This window comes from Bacillus rossius, chromosome 1 (assembly GCF_032445375.1).
Source record: "Bacillus rossius redtenbacheri isolate Brsri chromosome 1, Brsri_v3, whole genome shotgun sequence".
Taxonomy (NCBI): Eukaryota; Metazoa; Arthropoda; class Insecta; order Phasmatodea; family Bacillidae; genus Bacillus; species Bacillus rossius.
The window spans coordinates 230,252,525-230,275,866 of NC_086330.1; the positions used below are offsets into that span (position 1 = coordinate 230,252,525).

General features: G+C 36.0%; 1 protein-coding gene across 2 annotated transcripts in view; it reads right to left on the reverse strand.

Moving 5' to 3' along the window:
* Positions 1-506: 506 nt before the first annotated feature.
* Positions 507-23,342, reverse strand: part of LOC134527347 (methionine--tRNA ligase, mitochondrial) — a 91,286-nt gene continuing 68,450 nt past the window's right edge. For both annotated transcript variants that reach the window (XM_063359949.1, XM_063359948.1), the window contains 2 exons: positions 20,632-20,823; positions 507-1,136 (listed from right to left, as the gene is read on the reverse strand). In XM_063359949.1, coding sequence (XP_063216019.1) covers positions 781-1,136; positions 20,632-20,823 — 548 coding nt within the window. In that variant the 3' untranslated portion in view covers positions 507-780. The remainder of the gene's footprint in view (positions 1,137-20,631; positions 20,824-23,342) is intronic.

The following is a 23,342-nucleotide window of genomic DNA, read 5'->3' on the forward strand; positions in this document are numbered from 1 at the left end:
CACCAGTGCACCTGCAACTATGGGAGAAGGCTGAGCTTGGGTCCATGGTTTTGGGCGGGGGGGGGGGGACGAGAACTCCCTGCAGTGCCTCCTTTCCCCTGCCCTCTCAACGTATTGTGTCAACCCACGCCAGCTCACTCCCCATTGCATAACCCTCCTACCAGCCAGATATGCTCACTGTGCTCATCAGCTGTCACCTAGTCATAGACTCACCTTCCTCTGCCTGCTACAACTGCCCGTACTTCACGGCACCTGTGAGCTCCAGCTGCGAGAGCCTGGTAGAAGCAGCCGCCACCTGCTTGCTGCTGATTCGACCGAAGCGAACGTCCATTTAAGCATGCTGTTTGCTAACTGCTTCCCGTTCTTTTACAGGTGCTCTTATCTCTAAAGGTTAACTGCTCTCAACCATCAATTTTGGATGTTTTCCCTCCATCTATTCACAGAAACTGTTCTGTGATATTGTACTGCGCACTACCAGAAGAAGACTGCAATATCGTAGAAAGCAATTTTGCATACAGTTGTATTTTTCTGTAACTCAGTCGATGCTATTAAGGGCAGGTGTCAATATGTTTCGTGGAGGCCAAATTTGGCTATAGTGTTCTTTGGGCACAATAAACAGCCTTGCAAGCTATGGCAGAAAACCCATGCAACATTAAGACCCCTGAACATGATGCAAAGTGTTCTAAGTATCCACATTTGCCACAACTTGGCCATACCTCTTATGACTGAGATATTCCCTGAGACCACTATGAGCAACACTCAGCAAGCACTCCCAGCTGACTATCTGCCGGACAGGACACGCTGGTACAGGATGACCTGCTGCTTGCCGATGGCAGCGTCCTGGTCAGCGCAGGTCTGCATGTCTGCCCAGCAGCGACGCTCTGCGGGCACTCCCAACTTGTCGAGTACGCGACCGGCCAGCGAGGGCGCCACTGGCTGCAGAGCGATCCCACAGACACGCAGAGCCTCCATCGCAAGATGAAGCGTGCAGCGCAGACGCTCGTTATCACCACCACATTTTGCCAACTCCCAAGGCCGTTGTACCTCGAACAGGCGGTTGGCGAGTCGCAAAGTCCCCATTATCACATCCACTCCTCTGTAGAATGCGCACTCCTCATAGTGTTTGGCCACTGCATCTGAGACACAAATCAACATTTAGCATACTCTCTGATTTAACTTCAAACATAATTTGTATTTTCTTCATGCAAAGGTGATGTAAGTCTAATCTCAAAATGGCCACACCCTAATTTAACATGAATACAATAAGAAAACTAGAAGAACAGAGCAAAAAAAAAAAGGAACTTTGATACTTCTAAGTAAATATCGGTTATCTTACTACTATAGTATTATTATGATTAAAACAACAACTGAGTGGAACTCTCTATTACAAGATATGACAGTGGCAGAAGACATTCTTGTAACAAGTAGGGTCAGGTGGGGTAATTGCGAACAAAATTGGATGGTTTTACCTTCTCGTTAACACCAGGACCATGCAAACCATGTTAACACCTTTTTTTATGCATACACTTGTTAATACACATCTTATTTAACTTTCCTACATGTCTTATATAGAAATCGGTTTTTCTGATGGCCTTATTTTTCATGTTCACAATTACCCCAAAAATTCACAATTACCCCATAGGGTAGGGGGTAATTGGGAACGGTAACTTTTTCACCTAGGGCTATTATATGAATCAAAATCCTCATTAAGAATGATTTTAAAGCCTGTTATGTCTCTGACCAACTTAGAACAATTTAGCTCTTTGTTCACAATTACCCCAAGTAATGTTCACAATTACCCCAACTCATCTACTCATCAAGAGGTTACCACATAAACTTGACTGCGAAAACGGGAAAATTATGCACACTTTGATGGGAACCAATAAGTTACAATAATGTTCAACAGAATATTTATTGGGTATAAAAAAGTAACATGAAAGTAATGTGCAAAGGAAAAAGGAAATGTTTGTAAGACTAGGATATTCTGAGGAACACATAGCCAACTCTTCAAATTACATTAAATTATCATACATAATTTTACATTACCTTTACACTGACACGACCGTTGAAGTTGTACAGTTTTTTTCTACTTTCTGTAATGCATGATGGGGTAGGCAAAACAGCTTTCACTTGCTCCATGTTGACGGAGAATTTGTCGTTTTCTATCAACGTGAACTTAGATTTGGATCCATCAGTACTTTTTAGACCAGTAACCTCCAACTCTCCAGCTACTACTGCATCCACTCTACAGGCGTAACAGAAATGGGTTTTCTTCCTGAGACCTCTTTTTAAGTCCACAAGCACGTACATGGATGGAACTATTTCTGAAGCAGTTGGTACCAAGTAGGTAACTTCTTCTAGTATTCTTTTCTCCATATTCTCACGAAATGCATCTAAATCATCATCACTATTGTCGTCACCATAGTTGATGATCTCTTCGGTCTCTTCCTCATCTTCAGTTTCGCTGTTATTAATCTTATGGGTTTTGTGTCTCTTGTCTGGTGCATTGCCTTTCTTGACTGGTTCTTTAGTTTTTTTGGTAGTTTATCTCTTGGTTGTTTTTTTATGCTCAGCTTCTTTGAGTCTTTTCAACACATATTCAGAAGTTAAAACTTCCCAGTAGGTGTGGTGTTTTAGCCAAGTCACTGCTTTTTTATGGGGCTTCCAGATGAGGTTGAGGCTGCAGTGGTTTTGGTGATGCTGTTAGAAAATATTTCTATAAAGTCTACATTATGAGTTTTGGTTACACTGGCCTCATTTATATCAGCATCTTTTTTCTTCAAACTTAAATCCAAGACACCAAACGACATTTCATCGGTAGGGAAGATTTCCCCACAGAAATAAGGAATGTTGCATGGATTTTCTGGTTCTTCATGTACAATTGGTAAATAACCTCAAACTTTCCCCAGAAGCTCAGAAAATTGATCTTTCTTCGACCGACTAGGCCCTTTCCCCATTTGAGTTTTTCCGTGGTCAACAAGCACTTTTTCCCAAGCTTTTTTAAGAGGACCAAGCACTGTTTTGTCCAAAGGCTGTAGGCGGTCTGTTAAATGGCTGGGGAATTTGACTAAATGCACATTATTCTCGATAGCTAACTGAATTATTCTCACACTTATGTGACTCGCGTGGCCATAAAAAAGTAACACAGCGGTTTCATAATCCAGTTCATTTTCCTTTCGAGTTTTTTCGACATATGGGATGAACAAACAGGAAAACCACTGAAAAAAGGCGGCTTCTTCCATCCAGCCATTCGAAGTTGCGGCGTACATAGTGCCTGGGAACTGTTTTTCAGAAACCCAACGTGGTTGCACCGAGATACCTTTAAAAACTATTAGAGGAGGGAGGCAGTCCCCATTTGCTGCAACACAGGCAAGCACTGTGGTTGATTCTCGCCCTGATCCATCTGACACTCTATTAAGGGCTTGGCCTTTGGCACCGATTGCTTTAAGCCGTGATGGATCAGAGGAAAAGCCACTTTCATCAGCATTGAACACTAAACATGCAGTAACTTCTCGTACAGAATGTTCCTCATACGACTTTAAAGATGCAAAGAAATCATAGACAACAAAAGCGTCTCTGGCTTGCTTTCTAGCCGTTTGCAGATGTTCGGTTTTTTTTAGTGAAATCTTGGGGTTGCGACGCATGAATGCTTGATACCAATCCTCACCCGGTTTCCCATCAACGAATCTTGTGATAATTCCAGTCGTTTGAATGTACTGCTGCACAAGCTCTTTAAGCTCTGCTTTATCACAAGGATAACCCATTTGTGCTCTTGCTATCAAGCACTTTACAAGAGTTTCTTCTACCTCTTTGGGCAAGTCAGTAGGTCTTCCTGCCCCCAATTTACTAACATCGGTTTTCCTACCTTTGATGCGATTGAAAAGAACTGTTTTGGGAACCTGGTACATCTCATCAGCTGCAAGGTACATCAATTTGCCATTGAGAATATCATTTACAGCTTGGGTCACATCTTGGATGGTGTAAGAGGGTGGAGCCTTCTTCCTAACGTACGTTCTTGGCATCCTTTCGGTCCATGCAACAGTCAATTTATCAAAACACTTTATCATTGTAGCAAAAACAATGTTTTTATTAATTTTGAGATGTGAAAAAAAGTATGAAAAATTGTTCTCAATTACCCCTAAGGTAAAACTCTCAGGGGTAATTGAGAACATCCATACAGATGGTAGTAAAAAAATAAGTAAGCCACAAGCACAACAAATTACTATAAATTGATCTAATAAGCAACAATTAATACAGTGAAGGACACTTACATGTGAAATCCGTAGTCACTAGGCGCTATTAACTGACGGACGTAAAATTCATTTTCAAAACATTGTTGCACTGTTTCTAACCTTACCATAGCACTGTCAGCTGAAGACTGGAAAAAAGCGGGAACTCGTTCTACCACTTCATAGAGATATTGAACTACTAATAGTTTACTCAGCTCTTTGGTTCTCCAAACCCTCACGTCAGCGCTAGTGGCGCCTGTTCCCATTTATCCCTGATTCCCAATTACCCCACCTGACCCTACTCGTAATAGCCCAGTACTTAAAATACAAACTTTGCAAACAATTAATTTCAAAAACTGAAGCTAACCTTGCGTAACTCTATAACCCACTTATGCTCAGGCATGGTACCTTCCCCTATGACAACTTCATGCAGAAGCCAAGAATAATAATTTAACTTTCCACAACATAACACAAGTATATATACGTGTCGAGTCTAGCACATGCTACTGGATGAAGAGAAAGCTTGTTTGAAGCATGCCAACACTTTGCTATTTTATTTTTGGTAGGCCAACATTAAAACCTTGATAACATGATAATTCAAATGGCCATAACAGTAAAACTTCTTTTTTTTTATGTTTCAAAAACTGAAATATATTACTTGTTGAAGTGAAACTTTTTTGGGTGCAAGGAGAGTTAAAATTCAAGGCCGAATTTTAATGCGTTTTCGTAAACCATTGTTGTAAAACAATTACTGATACAAAAAGGACAGAGAATACGTTGCGGACGGAGCAGAAAACTCGTCGGGCCTCGTTCCCTTGAGTGGGCTCCACGTGAGGGCGTGCGGCTCAGGTTAAAACCGGCCAAGCTGCAGGGATAGGCAAGTCTCGGCGGTAGGGACCCACCTGCGCCTAATGCCACACGACTTGTAAGGGAGTACTTGGGCAGAGGGAAACACAACGGGGTTCGAGCTTATTATTGTGCACCGAGCCACTGGCCATGTTCGCAAGAAAATGGTGTTCTTTCAAGCGCATTTTATTTTAATTACTTGTGTAAATCAGTATTGTTAAACAGTGTTGTATGAGTATTGTTTTAGCTGTGTAACTAAACTGTTTTGCTGGTATAATGCTTTTCACGCTTTGGTTTGACAGGTAATTTTTTGTCACAAATTATTTTTTGATTAACTAAATCACACAACATATTATAATGATGAGCCCTCAAGCATATAAATATGTTAAGTCCAAATAAGAATATGCTAGTTCAGAAAATTTTGAAACTAATCCCATTTGTGGAATATTATTTTTATTTTTACTTTGTGGTAATATGGATATAATGTAAAAAAACTGTAGTGAGGTTGTAATGTTGCAAGACCACTGCCCTCCTAGCTAAATGTTTTTCTTTTTTAACTATTTTTATGAATGTAAACATTTCTTAAAAAGTCTCTCTAATGATATTTTACAGTTTTTATATATTTAAGGGTTGATATTTGCACTTGATATGTGTTTTAAGAATGTACCTTGTATTTTAACAAACATTTTAAATCATTAGTATTTTTTATGTAATTATTCACAAATAAGTCGCTGTACTGGATGTTTGCCTGTTTTGGCCTACTTTTTCAGGTTTTTTCTAAATAAGTTAATTTTGTAAAGTAATTTGTATTATGATTGCTGTTCTTAATTTTCATTAACATGTTGCATAATAATTATACACCACGGGACTGTGTCTGGGGTGATGTGTAAAAAGAGAGAGGCATAAGAGACATGTAAGTGTGAGTGAGAAAGAAACAGTGATTCCCCGCCAACCGAGATAAAAGCTGGGATTCACCACGGGTTGTGGGAAATGTGTGATAACTGCTGTCTCACAGTGTGGGAGAGAGAGAGAGAATGTAAAGTCCCTGGCTCTATGTGTAGAAAACTGTTTTCAATGTGTGTTCTGTTTTCCTATTGGCTTGTGATGTGTAGTGTGAATGAAGCGTGCGTGTGATTGGTCGGTGAGGTCATGTGACTTCTCCTCCCTGCGTGGAGGAGACGGTGGCAGGACTTCACCAGTCGCTGGTCGATCGGAGGGCGCGTTCTGCGGCTCGCGGGTTTTCGCCAGGTGCGGCCGTGTTTGAGGCCGTACTGATTTTCGTATAATTACAGTAAAAGGTTACTAAAAGATGTAAGCTACATTTTGTTTTTGTTAATTTTCATCACCCGAGCTGCGAGCATTATTCGACAGGCGAATGTATGTGTTGTATGAGTGAGTAAAACATTGAAATTGATTGGATTCGTTTGTTTCGTCTTTCGGACAATAAAACACGAATAAAAAAAGTAAGAAAATCTTTTTATTTCATATAACGAAATGTAACAAGGTAGGTCTGAGCTGTTTAGTTTTCGCCTTGTGAAGCGGCAAACATGTTGACATTGTTCATTTATTCAACGGCAGACATTATCAATGCCTATGAATGCATTGGAGTATGTCTATGTAGCCTATTGGCCGAATCTGTTGCAATATAACTCAATGAGGTGATATTTGCAGAAATACAAAATCAGTCTATTAGAATGTTCAATCACATCTAACCTATACAATATATAAATTTAATAAACTAATTTATTATAATCAATCCTAGCTTTGACATTTACTAAACACATTTTCTTTATGGTATGAGTATTTCAACAGTGAGTAATATATTTATTTATTTATTTATTTATTTATTTATAAATTTGTTACGTGCCTACCGACAGCATAAGGCCATGGGTGGTAGGCACGATAAACATAAAAAATTACATAAACAAAACAAACACATAAACAAAATGAATAACATTGAGGACAATACTATAATAACACATACACAAGACAACACAGCAGGCAACTAACAGATAAACAAGAACATGTTTCATAATTATATAACAACAATAAAGATAATCAAGAACTTGTTTGTAAAAAAATTAAATATGGTAGCATCATTAATCTTAAACATATGAAATTTAAATTAAGATAAGAAAAATTGTTTTATATTTAAATTATTTTTTGATAGAGAGAAATAGCAACCATGTTTATTAAAATTTGATATAATTCTGTATAATATATCATTTGTTTTACCTAAGGAGAAGGGTGCCTGTCGACTGCTATAGGTGGGTACTTTAATCTCAATATTTTCTAGAATATAATTGCATTTTGTTTTATTAGTATAACAGTTATAGATAAAAAGGGCATCTAATAGCTCTCTTCTTAGAGTTAAAGATCTGAGAGAGGATAGACTATGTATTGGAATTGTTGGTAATGTTGGTCTTTTGATTAATGATGTTGATTAATTTATTTTGTAATTTATCTAGTTTGTCACTATCTGTTTTTGTGATATTGTTCCAGACCACGGAGGCATACTCAATCTTGGATCTTACTAAAGCTAAATATAAACTAACAATAGAATCAAAATTAGTGGCATTGAAAGTAATATATTTAATCAACGCTAACAATTTATTACATTGCGATCTAAGATATTCAATATGGTTATGAAAGAACAATTTATTATCAAGTAAGAAACCTAAATCTCTAACACAAACTTACTTCAAGAAAACATGATTACCAAGTTTATAATCAGAAGCAATGATATGATGTTTTCTGGAGAAGGTTATACATGTAGTTTTCTCATAATTATTAAGGTCGACAAGATTTCTTTTACACCATTTGAAAACTGATGAAATGTCATTTTGAAGAAGTTTACAGTCTAGATGCAGTGCCGTATTAACGTATAAGCGCACCCGGCGGCCGCCGGGGGCCTCGCCCCCCAGGGGGCCTCAGTCTGCTCAAATAAATCACCATCGCCAAAGAAAACACACACTACAATTGTTCTGTCTGTGACAAGTGTGTGACAATACACTATTGCAAGAAAAATATTTCTTGTTCCGGCTTGAGGAATAAAAAATATTCGATGATACATAATTTCTTACATATATATTATTCGTTTTTAATAATTTATACATTACACACTAGCAAGGAACCGTATCAAGCAGCTAGCTGTCGAATGGTGGTCAGCGTGCAGCTGCACTGCGCGCATTCTGTTGGCAGTACATTTAAACAATGCGCGTTTTACCTATCGAGAAATCGATCTACTGCGTAAAGAACTTTGAATATATATATATATATATATATATATATATATATATATATATATATATATATATATATATATATATATATATATATATATATATATATATATATATATATATATATATATATATATATATTCAAAGGTAAAGAAACAGTTCTGCGCTGGGCTATGAGAGTAAGAGAAAGTTTGTTTTCTGTGTTGTTACTACAAATAAATTGCCGTTTTGTAAAATGTGTGTACAGTAACGGTGATTTGTATCACTGAGCTTAGCAATAGCATGAGAAATTTAGACTACTGTTTATTCATATGAGGCCCTTCCGTAGTAGTTTTCAAGATCGTTCTACAATGACGCAGAAAGCGAAATAACTCGGATGCGGACCTGAAAACATAGTTTGTTTGTTTTATTGCATCCTTAGGATATTTTTCATACCCAATTGTACAAAGATAATGGACAAGTCATAAGGATTACAAAATAAATTAAAAAGGTTATGCTTTTACAATATTACACATGTTTAAGCATTTAACAAACATTTCTGTCGTATATAATTTATAAATTCATGTTGAATCTACGTCAACTTCTTATGTACATCAGCACATCACCTCCATTAGTGTTTGGAAATATAATAGGAAAAAAAAAACTGAAAAGAGAAGCAGAAAAAAGAGAGGAGAAATGTGCAGTGTGTGACAATATGTGGTATTTCTAGTGATTACGATTAAAATATTATTTACAGGATTAGAACACATTTTTACATGTGTTTTTATGATACGAATTCGCTTCCGAGCCATTGTATAACGGGCTTCTGGGTTTTACAGTTTCTTTACCCGAAAATATAACAGAAACTATAATAGAACATGTTGTAATTTTCTGTTTGGATTGGGGTATATAAATAATTATAAGACAAAGTCATATAATTACTTAGTAATTAAAAGACAAAGTCATATAATTACTTAACAGTATATAAAAACGCGATTCTAAGAAATTTGTATTTTCCTTATTTTTCTAAAGTTTTGCACATCCTTCAGTAGTGGCATAGTGACCGAGTTGCCGGTCTCCGTAGCGCGCCTGATTGTGGTGCGGGTGGTTGCGGTTCTGGGTTCAAGTCCTGGGTAAGGCATGGGTATTTGTGTTCGTCCGTTAGAGTCACCACTTGACACAAGTCTGTATTGTCGCTGTCACATAGTCACAGGGCTTGACATAATAGTTGTAAAGGGGGGAATGATAGACTCGTTGGTGTTGTCTCGACCTCGCGAAGGAGTCTAACATAAAAAACAGTTGGCTAGGGTGAAGGTTCACAGCAAGAATATCTAAGGTTTTGGGTTTTAAGTTTTCCTGTTCGAAGTTTTTAAATTTTTTTCTTGTGTTATTGTTTCATGTAGCTATTTGACAGGCGTTTATTTCCAAAATTCATTGGTTTATACAATACATTTATCTGCACAGATAGGCAAATGTCCTATGTAGTTTTCCGATCCAAATAGTGTGTGTGTCTATATATATGTATTGCAATTTTCTTATTTGGATTGTATGATTAAATCAAGTAATTTATTTTGAGGTGAACAGTCTACCATGTAACTGTGGGAATTTATTAGAAGATTGAAAGTGCTCCTTAATCGCAATCATGAAACGTATCTATGAAAGTGGTGCCCATAAAAGACAGAAGGCTAAAAGAAGTGAACGATTTATAGAATCTTTACCAAAAGTGACTTCATTTTTTAAACTGTTTCTGGTGCTGAAATAAATTTAGGCTTAATTAGTGATCTCGCTTCTAGTTCTTCAGATCGTCTTCCAGTTGATCGCAATGCTACATCTTGTGGTCCGTCATCCTCTCCACTCGTAAATGTTAAAGAAGCTTATCCCGACAGCTCTCCTTCAATTATTTATAACCTTCAGAATTAAGTTCCAGTTGATCACAATGTTTCATCTCCTGGTCCGTCACCGTCATCCTCCCCACTCGTAAATGTTCAAGAAGCTTATCCCGACAGCTCTCCTGCAACTATTTCTGACCTTCAGAATTCAGTTTCACATGAAAAAGATGAAATACGCAGTTGTGATGAAATGGAACCAGGTAAAGATGTAGAACAATGGAAGTTATTTCGAGGTTCTAAAAATGAACTTCAAGAATATTGGATAAGGAAAGGCCCTTCATGCTGTCAAAATTTCAACCACAATTTTATTGATTCTGTTCGTAAATATGAGTGTTCACAAGATAGCAAAAAAGTAATTGAGTCACGAACATTGCGTCCATTCATGTTTTTTTCCGGGAGCTTCAGACTAGGGAGAAAATCAGGCGTGAATGGTTACTGTATTCACCATCATCTGGTCGAGTATATTGCTTTGGTTCTAATTCTTCCAGTCCCTTCTGTTCAGAAGGCTTCAACGATTGGAAACATGCAACTCAGTCTCTAACTGGCCACGAAAATGGGAAGGAGAATAGAAATAATATGTTAGTGTACTTGAGATGCTGCAAAGAAGTAGGAAGAATTGATACAGCACTCCAGATCGAAATTAATAAGGAATGTGAATATTGGCAGAACGTTTTGGTTAGAGTTGTCTCTGTCATAAGGTTTTTAGCTGAAAGAGGTTTACCATTCAGAGGAGATCAAGAGAAATTTGGTAATCCACATAACGGGAACTATTTAGGGTCACTTGAGTTGATAAGTGAATATGATCCATTTTTAAAAGAACATATAAAGAAATATGGAAATACAAGCCGAGAAAATGTTTCTTACCTGTCGTCTTTTGTATGTGATGAATTCATAGAAATGATGGGGAGAAAAGTGTTTGATCAGATTGTTATAGAGGTTAAGGAGGCCAAGTATTACTCGATATGTGTAGACTCCACACCTGATGTAGCACATACTGATCAACTTACGTTTATTATTAGATATGTAATAAATAGTGAAACAACTGAAAGGTTCTTGAAATTCACTGCCATTAAAGGGCATTCAGCCAAAACACTCTTCAAAGAAGTAACTGGTTTGCTGAGAAACTGTGGTATTCTTCTTGAAAATTGTCGGGGACAATTACACGACAATGCATCAAACATGAGTGGCAAATACACTGGTTTGCAAGCAAGAATCAGACAAGAAAACCCACTAGCATAATTTATACCATGTTCTTCCCACTCTTTGAATCTTGTTGGTGTAGTAGCAGCAGAAAGCAACCAAAATGCGACAAAATATTTTGACTTCATTCACTCACTGTACAACTTTTTTTCAGCATCAACTAGCAGATGGAACATTTTGCTATCTGCTATGACTGATTCAAGTAAAAAGCTAAAACCATTCTCCAACACTAGATGGTCAGCTAGGGCTGATGCTGTTTTAGCATTGAGCGAAGGATATGAAGTGATTGAGTCAGTACTGGATGCGATTTGAAATGACACCGAGCAGTATGCTGACACGAAATTAAAAGCTGCGGGTTTGAAGAAATGCATGGAAAGATTTGAGACAGTGTTTCTCACTTACTTTTAGAATGATATCTTGGGAAGAATCAACAAGGTCAACACAGTCCTGCAAAAACCTACTCTTACTCTGTCAGTAACTGTTAAAGTTCTCGAGTCTCTAAAATCATATGTTGAACAGAAAAGAGGCAGTTTTGACAGCTACGAAAGTTCCGCTTTGGCATCAACTGAAAACACTAATAGTGAGAATTCTGAGGACAGAACAAATAGACGCAGCACTCGACTTACATCTTTCGACAACAGCAGCAACCCAGATACTATTCTCAAAGGAAGAGATAAACTTAGAGTTGAGACCTACCTTCCAACCATAGATTCATTGGTATTGAATCTAAATATACGCACAGAAGCATACAGAAGAGTTATGAAGATATTCGGATTTCTGGAGGATTTAATTGATCTTCAAGAAGACAAACTGAAAATGTGTTGCGACTATTTTGCTTCTGTATACAAACAAGATGTAAACAAGTCGGAGCTTCTTGAAGAATGCCTACATTTAAAAAGTTATCTTACAGAAAATAAAGAGATTTTGCAGTTTGTACACCTTTATAATGGTTCCGATTGTGCAAACTCTGGTGAAGCAGAAGGGGAAAGAAATATTGTAATGTACGAAGAAAATTTGGAAGGAGGTGATGATGTTGGGTGTCGATCTACTCCTACAAAGAAGTTGAATTTACAAGCCATCTATCATCATCTGTATGAAAATGGATTGTTGCCAACATTTCCCAATGAGGAAATTTCTCTGAGAATGTTCTTATCAATGATGGTGTCAAATGCTTCGGGTGAACGATCTTTTTCAAAACTGAAGATTATTAAAAATATAAAAAGAAGTGCTAAGCAACAAGAAAGATTAAACAGTTTGATCATCCTCAGTATCGAATGTGACATACTTAGAACGCTAGACTTTAGTGATGTCATCAAAGACTTTGCCTTAAAAAAATGTAGAAAGAAGCCTATTTAAATTATTGATAGGCATAGACATTATGTGCAAGAGGTTGAAAACTTTGAAGTAGACTTTGGTGCTAGTGCTTAAAGGGGAAGTTGTACTTGATTTTGAAGTTCAATCTTTCATTAACACTTTTTTGCATTATTGAAATAAAAATTGGTATTGTTACAGCTTACAGTATTAAAAACCATTAATTGATTTCAATATAACCTCAGAAATTAATCAGTCGCAGCTTGAACAATTAAAAAAAAATTATAGGTTAATTATTACTGCATGTTTTGATGTCATCTGATATAAACATTAATAATACTTAGTTCTGTTAAGTATAAGTATAAATAAAATAAATAAATAAATATATAGTGAAAGATCTACAGTGTATTTTTTTTCAATGTAAAACATATATTTTATTGAAAAAACCTTTGGAATTGTATTGTTTTTTTCTATCACAGGAACTGAACTTAAGTTAATGTAATACAAATTAATATTTATTCGTGTAAAAATTAACAACACCAGAAAATATTGCAATTCTTCCAAATGTATATTCAATATTTTGGTTTTAAAAACACCTATAATAGCGCCAATTTGCACCTTGAAATACAAATTTTTCCGGGAAGGACCCCGAACCCCTTGTTTTTTGCTTGAGGTATATTCACTCCTGCGAAAGGGGCCTCTTTTCGGGATAATGCCAGGGGCCTCGCAGAGGCTTGATACGGGTCTGTCTAGATGAAGAGAAATTTTTCTGTAAATCTTAAGATCATCAGCAAAAAGTAAGCAATTAGAGATTTGTAATACTTTGATAATGTCGTCTATAAAAATGTTAAAGAAAAGAGGGGATAGTGTTCCACCCTGGGGAACACCAGAACTAACTATATGTAGATCAGATTTAATATTATTAATAGAAACATAAAAGAATCTACCTAATAAATAGCTATTAAACCACTTTAGATACTTATTGCTTAATCCTATATTAGATAATTTTGTTAGTAAAATACAGTGGTTAACCGTGTCAAAAGCCTTGGCGAAGTCAAAGTAACATGCGTCAACTTGACCCCGCGTTATTACTTCTGAATAGATTGGATTAACAAAACTAATTAAATTAGTAGTAATAGATTTCCCATTTCTAAACCCATGTTGACAGTCGGAGAGTCTATTTTTAAGATTTAGTTCAAAATCCTTACATATAATTTTGTCAAATACTTTAGCAAATCCATTTAAAAGCAATATCGGTCTGTAGTTTGCAACATTAAGTTTACTCTTTTTCTTATGTACAGGTATTACCTTTGAAATTTTCCACTTTTTGGGGTAAATTCCGCTATTTATACTAGTATTGAAAATAAAATGAAGTATAGGGGCCAGAATAATAGCACATCCTTTTAAAATAAAATTTGGAATACCATCAGGTCCAGTTGACATAGTGGATTTGAAGGATTTAATTCCCCAAAGTACAAGGCTCTCAGATATGGTAGTCATAGGAATAGAGTACTTACTGTTTTCAGAAATTGAGTAGTTTAAATTATTTGTAGGAGTTACATAAATACCAAAAAAAATGATGTGCAAAACTGTTAGCAATAAGTACTTGGCCATTGGTAACTTTATCAATAATTTTAAGAGATAATTTCTATCTGTATCCTTCTTTCATGATTTTTACACTGTGCCAAAAAATTTTTTGGATTTTTTTTCCACTTTATTGTTAAGATTTTGTAGCCAAAAATTTTTGTCCCGAGAAATGAGACTTTTGGCCTCTCTACGATATTGAGAAAATAAATCATAATAATAGGGGTTCATATTTATTTTATATAACTTATGGAAAATTTTTTTGGATTTTAATGTTTCTATAAGTTGTTTGGAATACCAATGTGGGTAACTGGATTTTTTATTTATTTTATTCGGGATGTAGTTCTTAATGTAATTAGTCAAAGTAGTAGTGAGAAAATAAACCATTAGATTAACATCATCAGATTTGTATGTTGTAAACCAGTCATGTTCTTTAATGGCCATAAATAGACTTAAATAATCACCTTTTTTGTAGTCCAGATAAGAAGACGTAGTATTAACATCCCTTGTTAATATATTCATTTGGATATTAACTATGATAGCAGGATGATAAATATCTTCCGTAACAAGAGGTTCTAATGATTTGCTGACAAGACAATATTGTAAATTAGAAAAACAAAGATCTAAAAGATGTTTAGGCTGAGAATTTAGCCAGTGTATACCAGTGCACATTGAAATCACCAAGTATAATAATGTTATCTAGACAATTTGTAAATTTTTCTTCGAGATCTTCAAAGTAGGACTGGTAGGTTGCCGTAGAAGTATCAGGAAGAATATAAATATTGCCAAGTATTAAGAAGTTGGTATGTGACGTTTTACCTTTACCCAAATAGATTCAATTTCATGATGTTCAGTTATCTTAATCGCGAAAGCAGAATTTAATTTCTGCTTGTTGATAGCAATTAAAACCCCGCCACCTCTATTTTTTGTGTTAATTTTGCATTTCTATCATTTCATAAAATCAAATATATATCATCAAAGTAATGCGAATTAATACAATTATTATTAAACCAAGTTTCAGTAAAGCAAACAATGTTAAATAATCAATATTGATTTATCAATAATTATTGATATCCTGAGCTGTTATTTTAAAGTGAGTAATAATTTTCTTAAATTTATGTCAATTTATTTATTCCTAGTTTAATGAAATTTCTAAAAAATACAAAATAGTTAACATTTTTATATACTTGAAAAAGAAATAAAAGCAAAAAAACCTCAGCTGCATTTGTTATTAAATTGTATAATGGTTTTACTGAGTAATACTAAGTAATATTATAAATGTGGTTGAGAATAACATTTATTAAATGTGATTTACTTTTTAAAATGTATATAAACCGTAGTTTGAATGGTTTTAAGCTTTAGTAGGGGTCCTGGTGTGATTATTTCAACAGTAACATTTATTGTTAATTAATCATTATTGATTGATTATTCATATCCTGAGCAGTAATTTTTAAGTAAATAATTATTTTGTTAATACATGTTTTAAACACTGTCTCTCTCTCTCACACACACACACTCACACACACACTCACACTCTCTCACACTCACACTCTCTCACCACTCTCACTCACTCTCTCACCACTCTCACTCACTCTCTCACCACTCTCACTCACTCTCTCACCACTCTCACTCTGTCTCACTCTCACTCACTCTGTCTCACTCTCACTCACTCTGTCTCACTCTCACTCACTCTGTCTCACTCTCACTCACTCTGTCTCACTCTCACTGTCTCACTCTCACTGTCTCACTCACTCTCACTCTGTCTCACTCTCACTCACTCTGTCTCACACTCACTCTCTCTCACACTCTCTCAACACTCTCACTCACACTCTCACACTCTCAACACTCTCACTCACACTCTCACACTCTCAACACTCTCACACACACTCACACACACTCTCACACACACTCTCACACACACTCACACACACTCACACACACACTCTCACACACACTCACATACACTCTCACACACCCTCACATACTATCTCACTCTCTCACACACTCTCTCACACTCTCTCTCACTATCTCACTCTCTCACTCACTCTCACTCTCACTCTCACTCTCTCACTCTCTCACTCTCTCTCTCTCTCTCTCTGCAATTTTATCCCTTAAACAATATACTACAAGTCAAGGTTTGAATTGCCAAAGAAATTTCACTTTTATCACATGTACCGAGTTAACCTTCGACAAATCACCTTAGTTTTGTTACATATCTGTGCACTTGGGGCCTTTTGAGACCCCAACTTAAAATGTGGGTAAATGTATATAAGTTGCACATATCTTGTAATGTTACAAATTGCCATGTATTTATTATCTATTTTAATGTTACACTACCCAGTGTTCTAATTACACGTTACAACAACATTTTAGGGCACATGGGGTCTTTTAGGACCCCAATAATATTTGAGATTTTATATATGTAATACGCCATGTAGTGATTTACATATTTGTACTCATAATATTTTACGACATTTTAGATGTTTCACTTTGGAAGAATGTGGACAACCACAGAAAGTTTTAATGATTTTTACATTTTTAGTCATATTTCTCAATCATTTGAAATGTCCCTGTCAAAATAACATATTTATGTCATTATAACACACAATGTTGTTGTTCTTGAATTATATAGTATGTCTAATTTGCAGACATACAAAACGATTTTTATATTCACAATATAATTTTCAATCACTCTCTGCAGCGCAGCTAGAACACTTGACAAAGTTTTCACTATGTGAGCTGCATACATTGTATCCACAGGAGTTGCACACAGATTTAATTTTTTTATCTTTGGTTCTTGGACACAAGTGACATCGTTTTCTCTTGTTACTTGTAGGAATATATTCACTTGATGTTTGCTTTTTGTAGCCAAGTGCAAGAAGGCCACTTTTCACACCCTTCTGAATGCATTTACCATTCTGCAGCCTTTTTTCTATGTATGGATGAACACGCTGGCGTCCCAGTTGTAACAAAAAATGACGCCTTTTGTGTTTTACATTTCCAAAATCTTCAGGGTTATAAAATACCCAAACGATAAGTGATGCAATACCAGCAACATCCAGGAGATTATAAAATAACAAAAGTGGCCAGCGCCTTGTGTTACGTTTGCAACTATAAGTAGCCACCATTTTGTCCAGTGTATCTACACCTCCTTTCTTTGAATTGTAGTGCATTATTATCTCCGGCTTCTGTTCAGTTCCTTGTACAGTTGTGGAATGGTGCATTGACGAAATAAGTATAACTGAACTGGATTTTTTAGGCACATATGACACCATAGTTAGATTACCAGCAAAACCAAATACAGATGAATGGATTTCTCTACATTTATGAGGCAACATTTCCTTAGGAATTTCCACCTTATTTTTACGCAGTGTCCCCACGAATGTTGTGTTCTCTTTCAATAACTGTTGAACCAAAGGAATACTAGTAAAAAAATTGTCAGCAACAATGTTTCGTCCTTTGTTTTTCCATTTTCTGACTAGTTCATTGACAACCCTAGAGCCTTGGTTTTGGTCTCTCGTACCGTGTGTGGGCTTGCCCAGATATATTTGGCCATTTAGCGGAAAAGATGTATCAGAGTCACATAACCACCAAATTTTGACGCCATATTTTGCTGGTTTGCTCTTCATGTACTGACGGAAAGGACATTTTCCTCTAAACCCAACTAACTGTTCATCAACTGTCATGTCAAAACCAGGTACATATGACTCTGAAAGTTTCTGTACAAATGTATCCCATATTTCACGCAAAGCTGCAAGTTTATCTTCCTGTTGGCGTGCCACACGTGTTGCCTTATTATCAAAACGAATCATCTTTGTTATCTCTTTGAATCTTTTCAAGGGCATAGTAGCTCGGAATATTGGCCTGCCATGTTCCTCATTCCATAGCTCACTGAGCTCTTCTCTGTTAGCACGATACACACCAGCACACAACAATAGTCCAATGTAAGCCTCAATTTCCATTTCGTTTGTATCTTTCCATATTTTATGTTCAGTGTTCGCATCTGATATATTACAATCATTCATAACTCGTTCCGCTTCTCTATTAGTTTCCCTTACAATAGTACTGACCATTTCTGGTGTCACAAATGTCCCAAATGCTTCTTTTACTGAACCCGGGCGATTACACTTCACTCCAGGTTTATCACGAACTATATTGTGCTTCAACGTTTGCCTTTGTGTTGGTGGATCCCTAAACCATTTCATTCCATTTTTAGCTATGTAATACTGGCCAGACAAGTTACTTTCTATTTCCGAGTCATCATCTGATATTTGTAAAGCATCATCTTGATAATCTTCATCTTCAAGTGCATCACTTTCATTTTCAGTTGTTGGATTACTGTCACTTGAACTTGAAATATTTTCACTGTCACTTATCTCTTGCAACATCTTTAGTAATATACTTCTTCCTTCTTCACTGGAGTGGCGTTTGCCTTCAATTCTGAAATAAACAAAAACATTTACCCTTATTTTCAAGGTGAGCGGATGCCCACTGTAGATAGTTACTGTGAACAAAATACAGTATCTTAGTTTTTGCAAGGAAGGAATAAGTGGCATTGTATAATATACCAAAACAAGTTTCTTGTATTTATTACTAATACTCGAATGCAGGGATGGACATTTTTATTGGTCTGTTTATTGCTATTTTTATGCTGTACAATATAAGTGTAATATATATATATATATATATATATATATATATATATATATATATATATATATATATATATATATATATATATATATATATATATATATAATATAATATAAAATAATTTATTTATATTTTGAATTTTTCCTAGAAACAGCATTGGCGTTATAAAAGAACAACAAATTTATGGGCATGGAATTGGAAATATGGACATTGAGGAACTTCAACTATTTTCTGGAATGATAGTTGCAAAAACCACTATAATGCACACGACCGAGAGCAAACACACAACCTCCAGAGTTTGCATCAGATATTGTAAATAGTGAAGTGTTTGAACGTTATTATTGTAAAAAAATTACTGAACACAATGTAGCTAGAGAATACGATTTTTTATGAACTTCCCATGCCTGTGAAAATTAGTAGGCTATACAAAAAAGGTATGAAATGTTTCAAACCGTAGAACATCAAAAACGATCCACCGCCCGAGAAAAGCAAATGGCACTTGAAAAAAACATTGTAGAGTGTAAATGGACGCTTTCTCTATGAGTCAAAACAAGCTCACTTTGTTACATCTGCTTTGAACTTTTATAGGGCACGACGACAAAGATGCCCAAAGCGAACACATCCTATTGATAAAATGTATTGAAAGCACTAGTAAACTTTTGCTCGTAAAATAAAAAATATATAAGCAGCCTAGGCCATCATTTTGAATGATAAAATGCGCACTAAAATTGTACTGCTACTTACATAATTTCTTCATCCATATTTTATGTTTTTCTATATTCTTCTTTTACGATTCATGTTTCGTGGAATATATTGTTCCTAAAGAATATGCAATTTTATAATCACGTCTCCACAACTTGTAAAATATAACGCTAAATAATGATAGTTCAAAACTAGTAACACAATCACTCCACGCAACAAAACTCATGGGTACAAATACAACTGCCGAGCAGTTGCGATAGCTGATGCGCCAAGAGGATACCATTAGCGCTATCTGTTTACTCATTTAGGAACTGCCAGTAGAGTTATTTCTAGCTCCGTTGTCTCAAGCAATAATATAAAGATAAATTTTTTGAAAATTAATTTTATACATTAGATATAAGTTATCTTTGAGTGGGGGTACAAAAGACCCCAAGTGCACTGTGAAAGAGACTTAAAGTTAAAATATTTATTACACAGATATTTTGAAACCAAACATTTCCAGAATTTGAACAAAGCACCTAAAACACATTTTAAAGAAATGTCCTAAAATAACATAAGTCACAGGCTAAACATATGAATGCTACGAAGTGAAACATTTTCGTGGGGTCCAGAAAGACCCCACGTGATGTGTCGAAGGTTAAGTGGGCTTTTTTTTTTTTTGCATTCTTTAGACCTACTATGGTTCACTTGTTTGAAAAATAATAAAAAAAATTGCTACTAACACAATTTTTTTTTCTAAAAAATAATAAGTGTATAAATAAAAGCACAACCACTGCCCAACATTACGGCAGTCACTGTCACACCCAATTATGAAAAAGGACATCAGTAGAGGTTGTTTTAAATTCACAGCCAACCACCTATCAGGGCCATTTAAAACATTAAGAGGTGATGAGATGAGAATAGAGAATTGAGAGACATACCACAAGAAAACCCACCAGCTCACTGCAATGCCTGCCATGTTTAAGCTGGTAGGGCATGGGCCTCCAGCGTGCTCACCTGGCAAGTGGGCGAGAGACTCGAGGAGTTGCTGGCCCTCGGAGCCGCAGAGGGACGGCAGCAGGCTGGTGTCGTACCCGGGGAACACCTGTGCGGGGTTCACGGCCCTCGCACACGAGCGGCTCAGCAGGTTTCCCAGCGTGTCCGCCAGCTCTGAGTTGAGCACGCGCATCACCTTCGTCTCGCTGTAGTCTGCGCAACGCCCACGCCACAGCTGACAGCCATTCCCACAGTCCCATATGTTTAATACATGATCAAAAATACAATAAGTATCACTTTAAGTTTTACTACCCAAGTGCTGAATATCTATACTATCAATTTCCGCAGTGGTACAAAAAAAAAAGTACATTGGAGACAATGAAATAAAAGATTGTGTAGTTTGTGTGCATTGTTACAAATCTGTGATGTACTGCTGATCTTTCATTCCAAAATGGTGTCAGTAGTGTTTTCAAATGTAAATAGCGGGATGAATGTTTATAGCGGGATAAATGTTTTCTGGGTGGTGTTAACTCTGAAATAAACTTATAGTTAAAAAAACTTCAATGGAACCTCATTACTACGATAGCTGACAACGGCGGCAAAAATTCTCGTAACGAGTACTCGTAATAACCAAATATAAAAAATTAAAGTCAAGTTAGATTCTGGACCGTCCAAACAGTCATAATTTCACACTGTAACTTGAAAATGGTGCACTATAGTAAAAATGTGTCAAATAATAAAAGTTGTAGCAAATTAAATTACGAATAGAAAGTGTCTCTATGGAATTTTTTGTATCTACAATAGTTTTTTATTTAATCGTGAATAAAATGGCCTGATACAAAGACCGGCGCCGTTCATGGTCACGGAGGGAAGGTATGTGAAGTGATGAAAAAAAAAAAAGGAGCGAAGGAAGAAAGGAAGGGTGTTGGCTGGTCTATTTTTAGATTTACCCCTCTGCCGACTTAGGAGGGGAAGCAACTGGCACCTTAAAGAGAAAGAGAGAGAGCGCATGTTGTTTGTCACCAGTCCTTCCTCCCCTTGCTTCTACCTGCTAAGAACCCAGTCCGTCTGGCTTCCGCGTTGCCACGCAACTGTGTTTACTGCGTGAACATTATTTTTTCAACTTACAGTGTTTTTCCTTTTTACATGCTTTATATTAGCTTCACCTGTATGTTTGTCTGTCCGTCTGTAACTCTGTCTGTCCGTCTGTAACTCTTTCGACTAAGAGTGAGTGACTCATCACTGTAAAATGTCCCACCCATTTCATTACATTCGTTAGCCGAGCGGTCTAAGGCGCGCGACTTCTGTGACGTCAGCTTTCGGATTCAGCGATCGTGGGTTCTACTCCCGGCCACGCCGAAAAAAAAAATGTTTTTTTTTCCCCGGTAAATTCTAATATTATATCCATACATCTAACTGCAAATGATTCGTAGAGACTTTACCATTTCTTTGTGACGTTGAAACTCCAAATAGTTATCTCAGATGGTAATAGGTAGTGTCGGTAACTCATTTCCCTATGATAATTATACATAAATATAGTTTAAAAAACTAAAAAAACATGCTTTTAAAGAATATCAAACTAAAAAGTTAAAAATAAATATAGTTTAAAAAACTAAAAAACATGCTTTTAAAGAATATCAAACTAAAAAGTTAAAAATAAATATAGTTTAAAAAACTAAAGAAACATGCTTTTAAAGATTATCAAACTAAAAAGTAAAAAATAATTTTAAAATTAAATTTATGACAATAGTATATAAGCAATACTAGTATAAATGAGAAAAAAGCATGGGGCGCTTAATATACAAAAAATATGGCACAAAGCGCCTCAAGCTTTTTTCTCATTTATACTAGTATTGCTTATATACTATTGTCATAAATTTAATTTTAAAATTATTTTTTACTTTTTAGTTTGATAATCTTTAAAAGCATGTTTCTTTAGTTTTTTAAACTATATTTATTTGAAGATGCCATTCAAATCACTCGTACTTACGAAAGGGCCAACCAGGAGGTGCTCGTAATAGACGGTTTAATTTAGTATGATATGCGTAGTCAAAATGACGGTGCATTACAAAACTGTCGTAACAACGAAGGTCTAGTAGTATGCCGTACTCGTAATAATGAGGTTCCACTGTATCATTGAATGAACTAAAAATTAAAAAATAAAATTCAAATTTAATTTTTTTGTCGAACAATCAATAATCCACTAAAAACGTGTGGTGATTGATATCATTTGTCTTACATTTTCTATCAGTAATAACATCATGTTTTGTAATATATTTTCCACCACTAATTTTAGGCTATAGTCAATACAAAAACTTTAGGATATAGTCATTATTACGAAAATGAATATATGAACTTAATAACAATAATGAACTTAAAATTAGTAATGGGATGCTTCAGGGGCACAAATATATAGGATTCGCAAGTGGGGCTTGCAGAAATTTACAATTTGGGGGGGGGGGGGGGGGGGGGTGGCCCGAGAATTTTGCACATGGGGTTAACCGATACCGATACATCATATCTGAATATGAGGTCTGTATGCTGTACACTGCCCTTATTTTGGCCTTCATGCAAGCAATAAGATCACTTAAAAATATAGTGTTTCATTCAACACAGTTTTGATATCAAACACATTTCACAGTCACACTTTTGCAAGAGCAGGCAAAACTACCCCCCCCCCCCCTCCCCCTCCAGGATAAATGCCCAGGGGGTGCTTGATATCATTTGTCTTA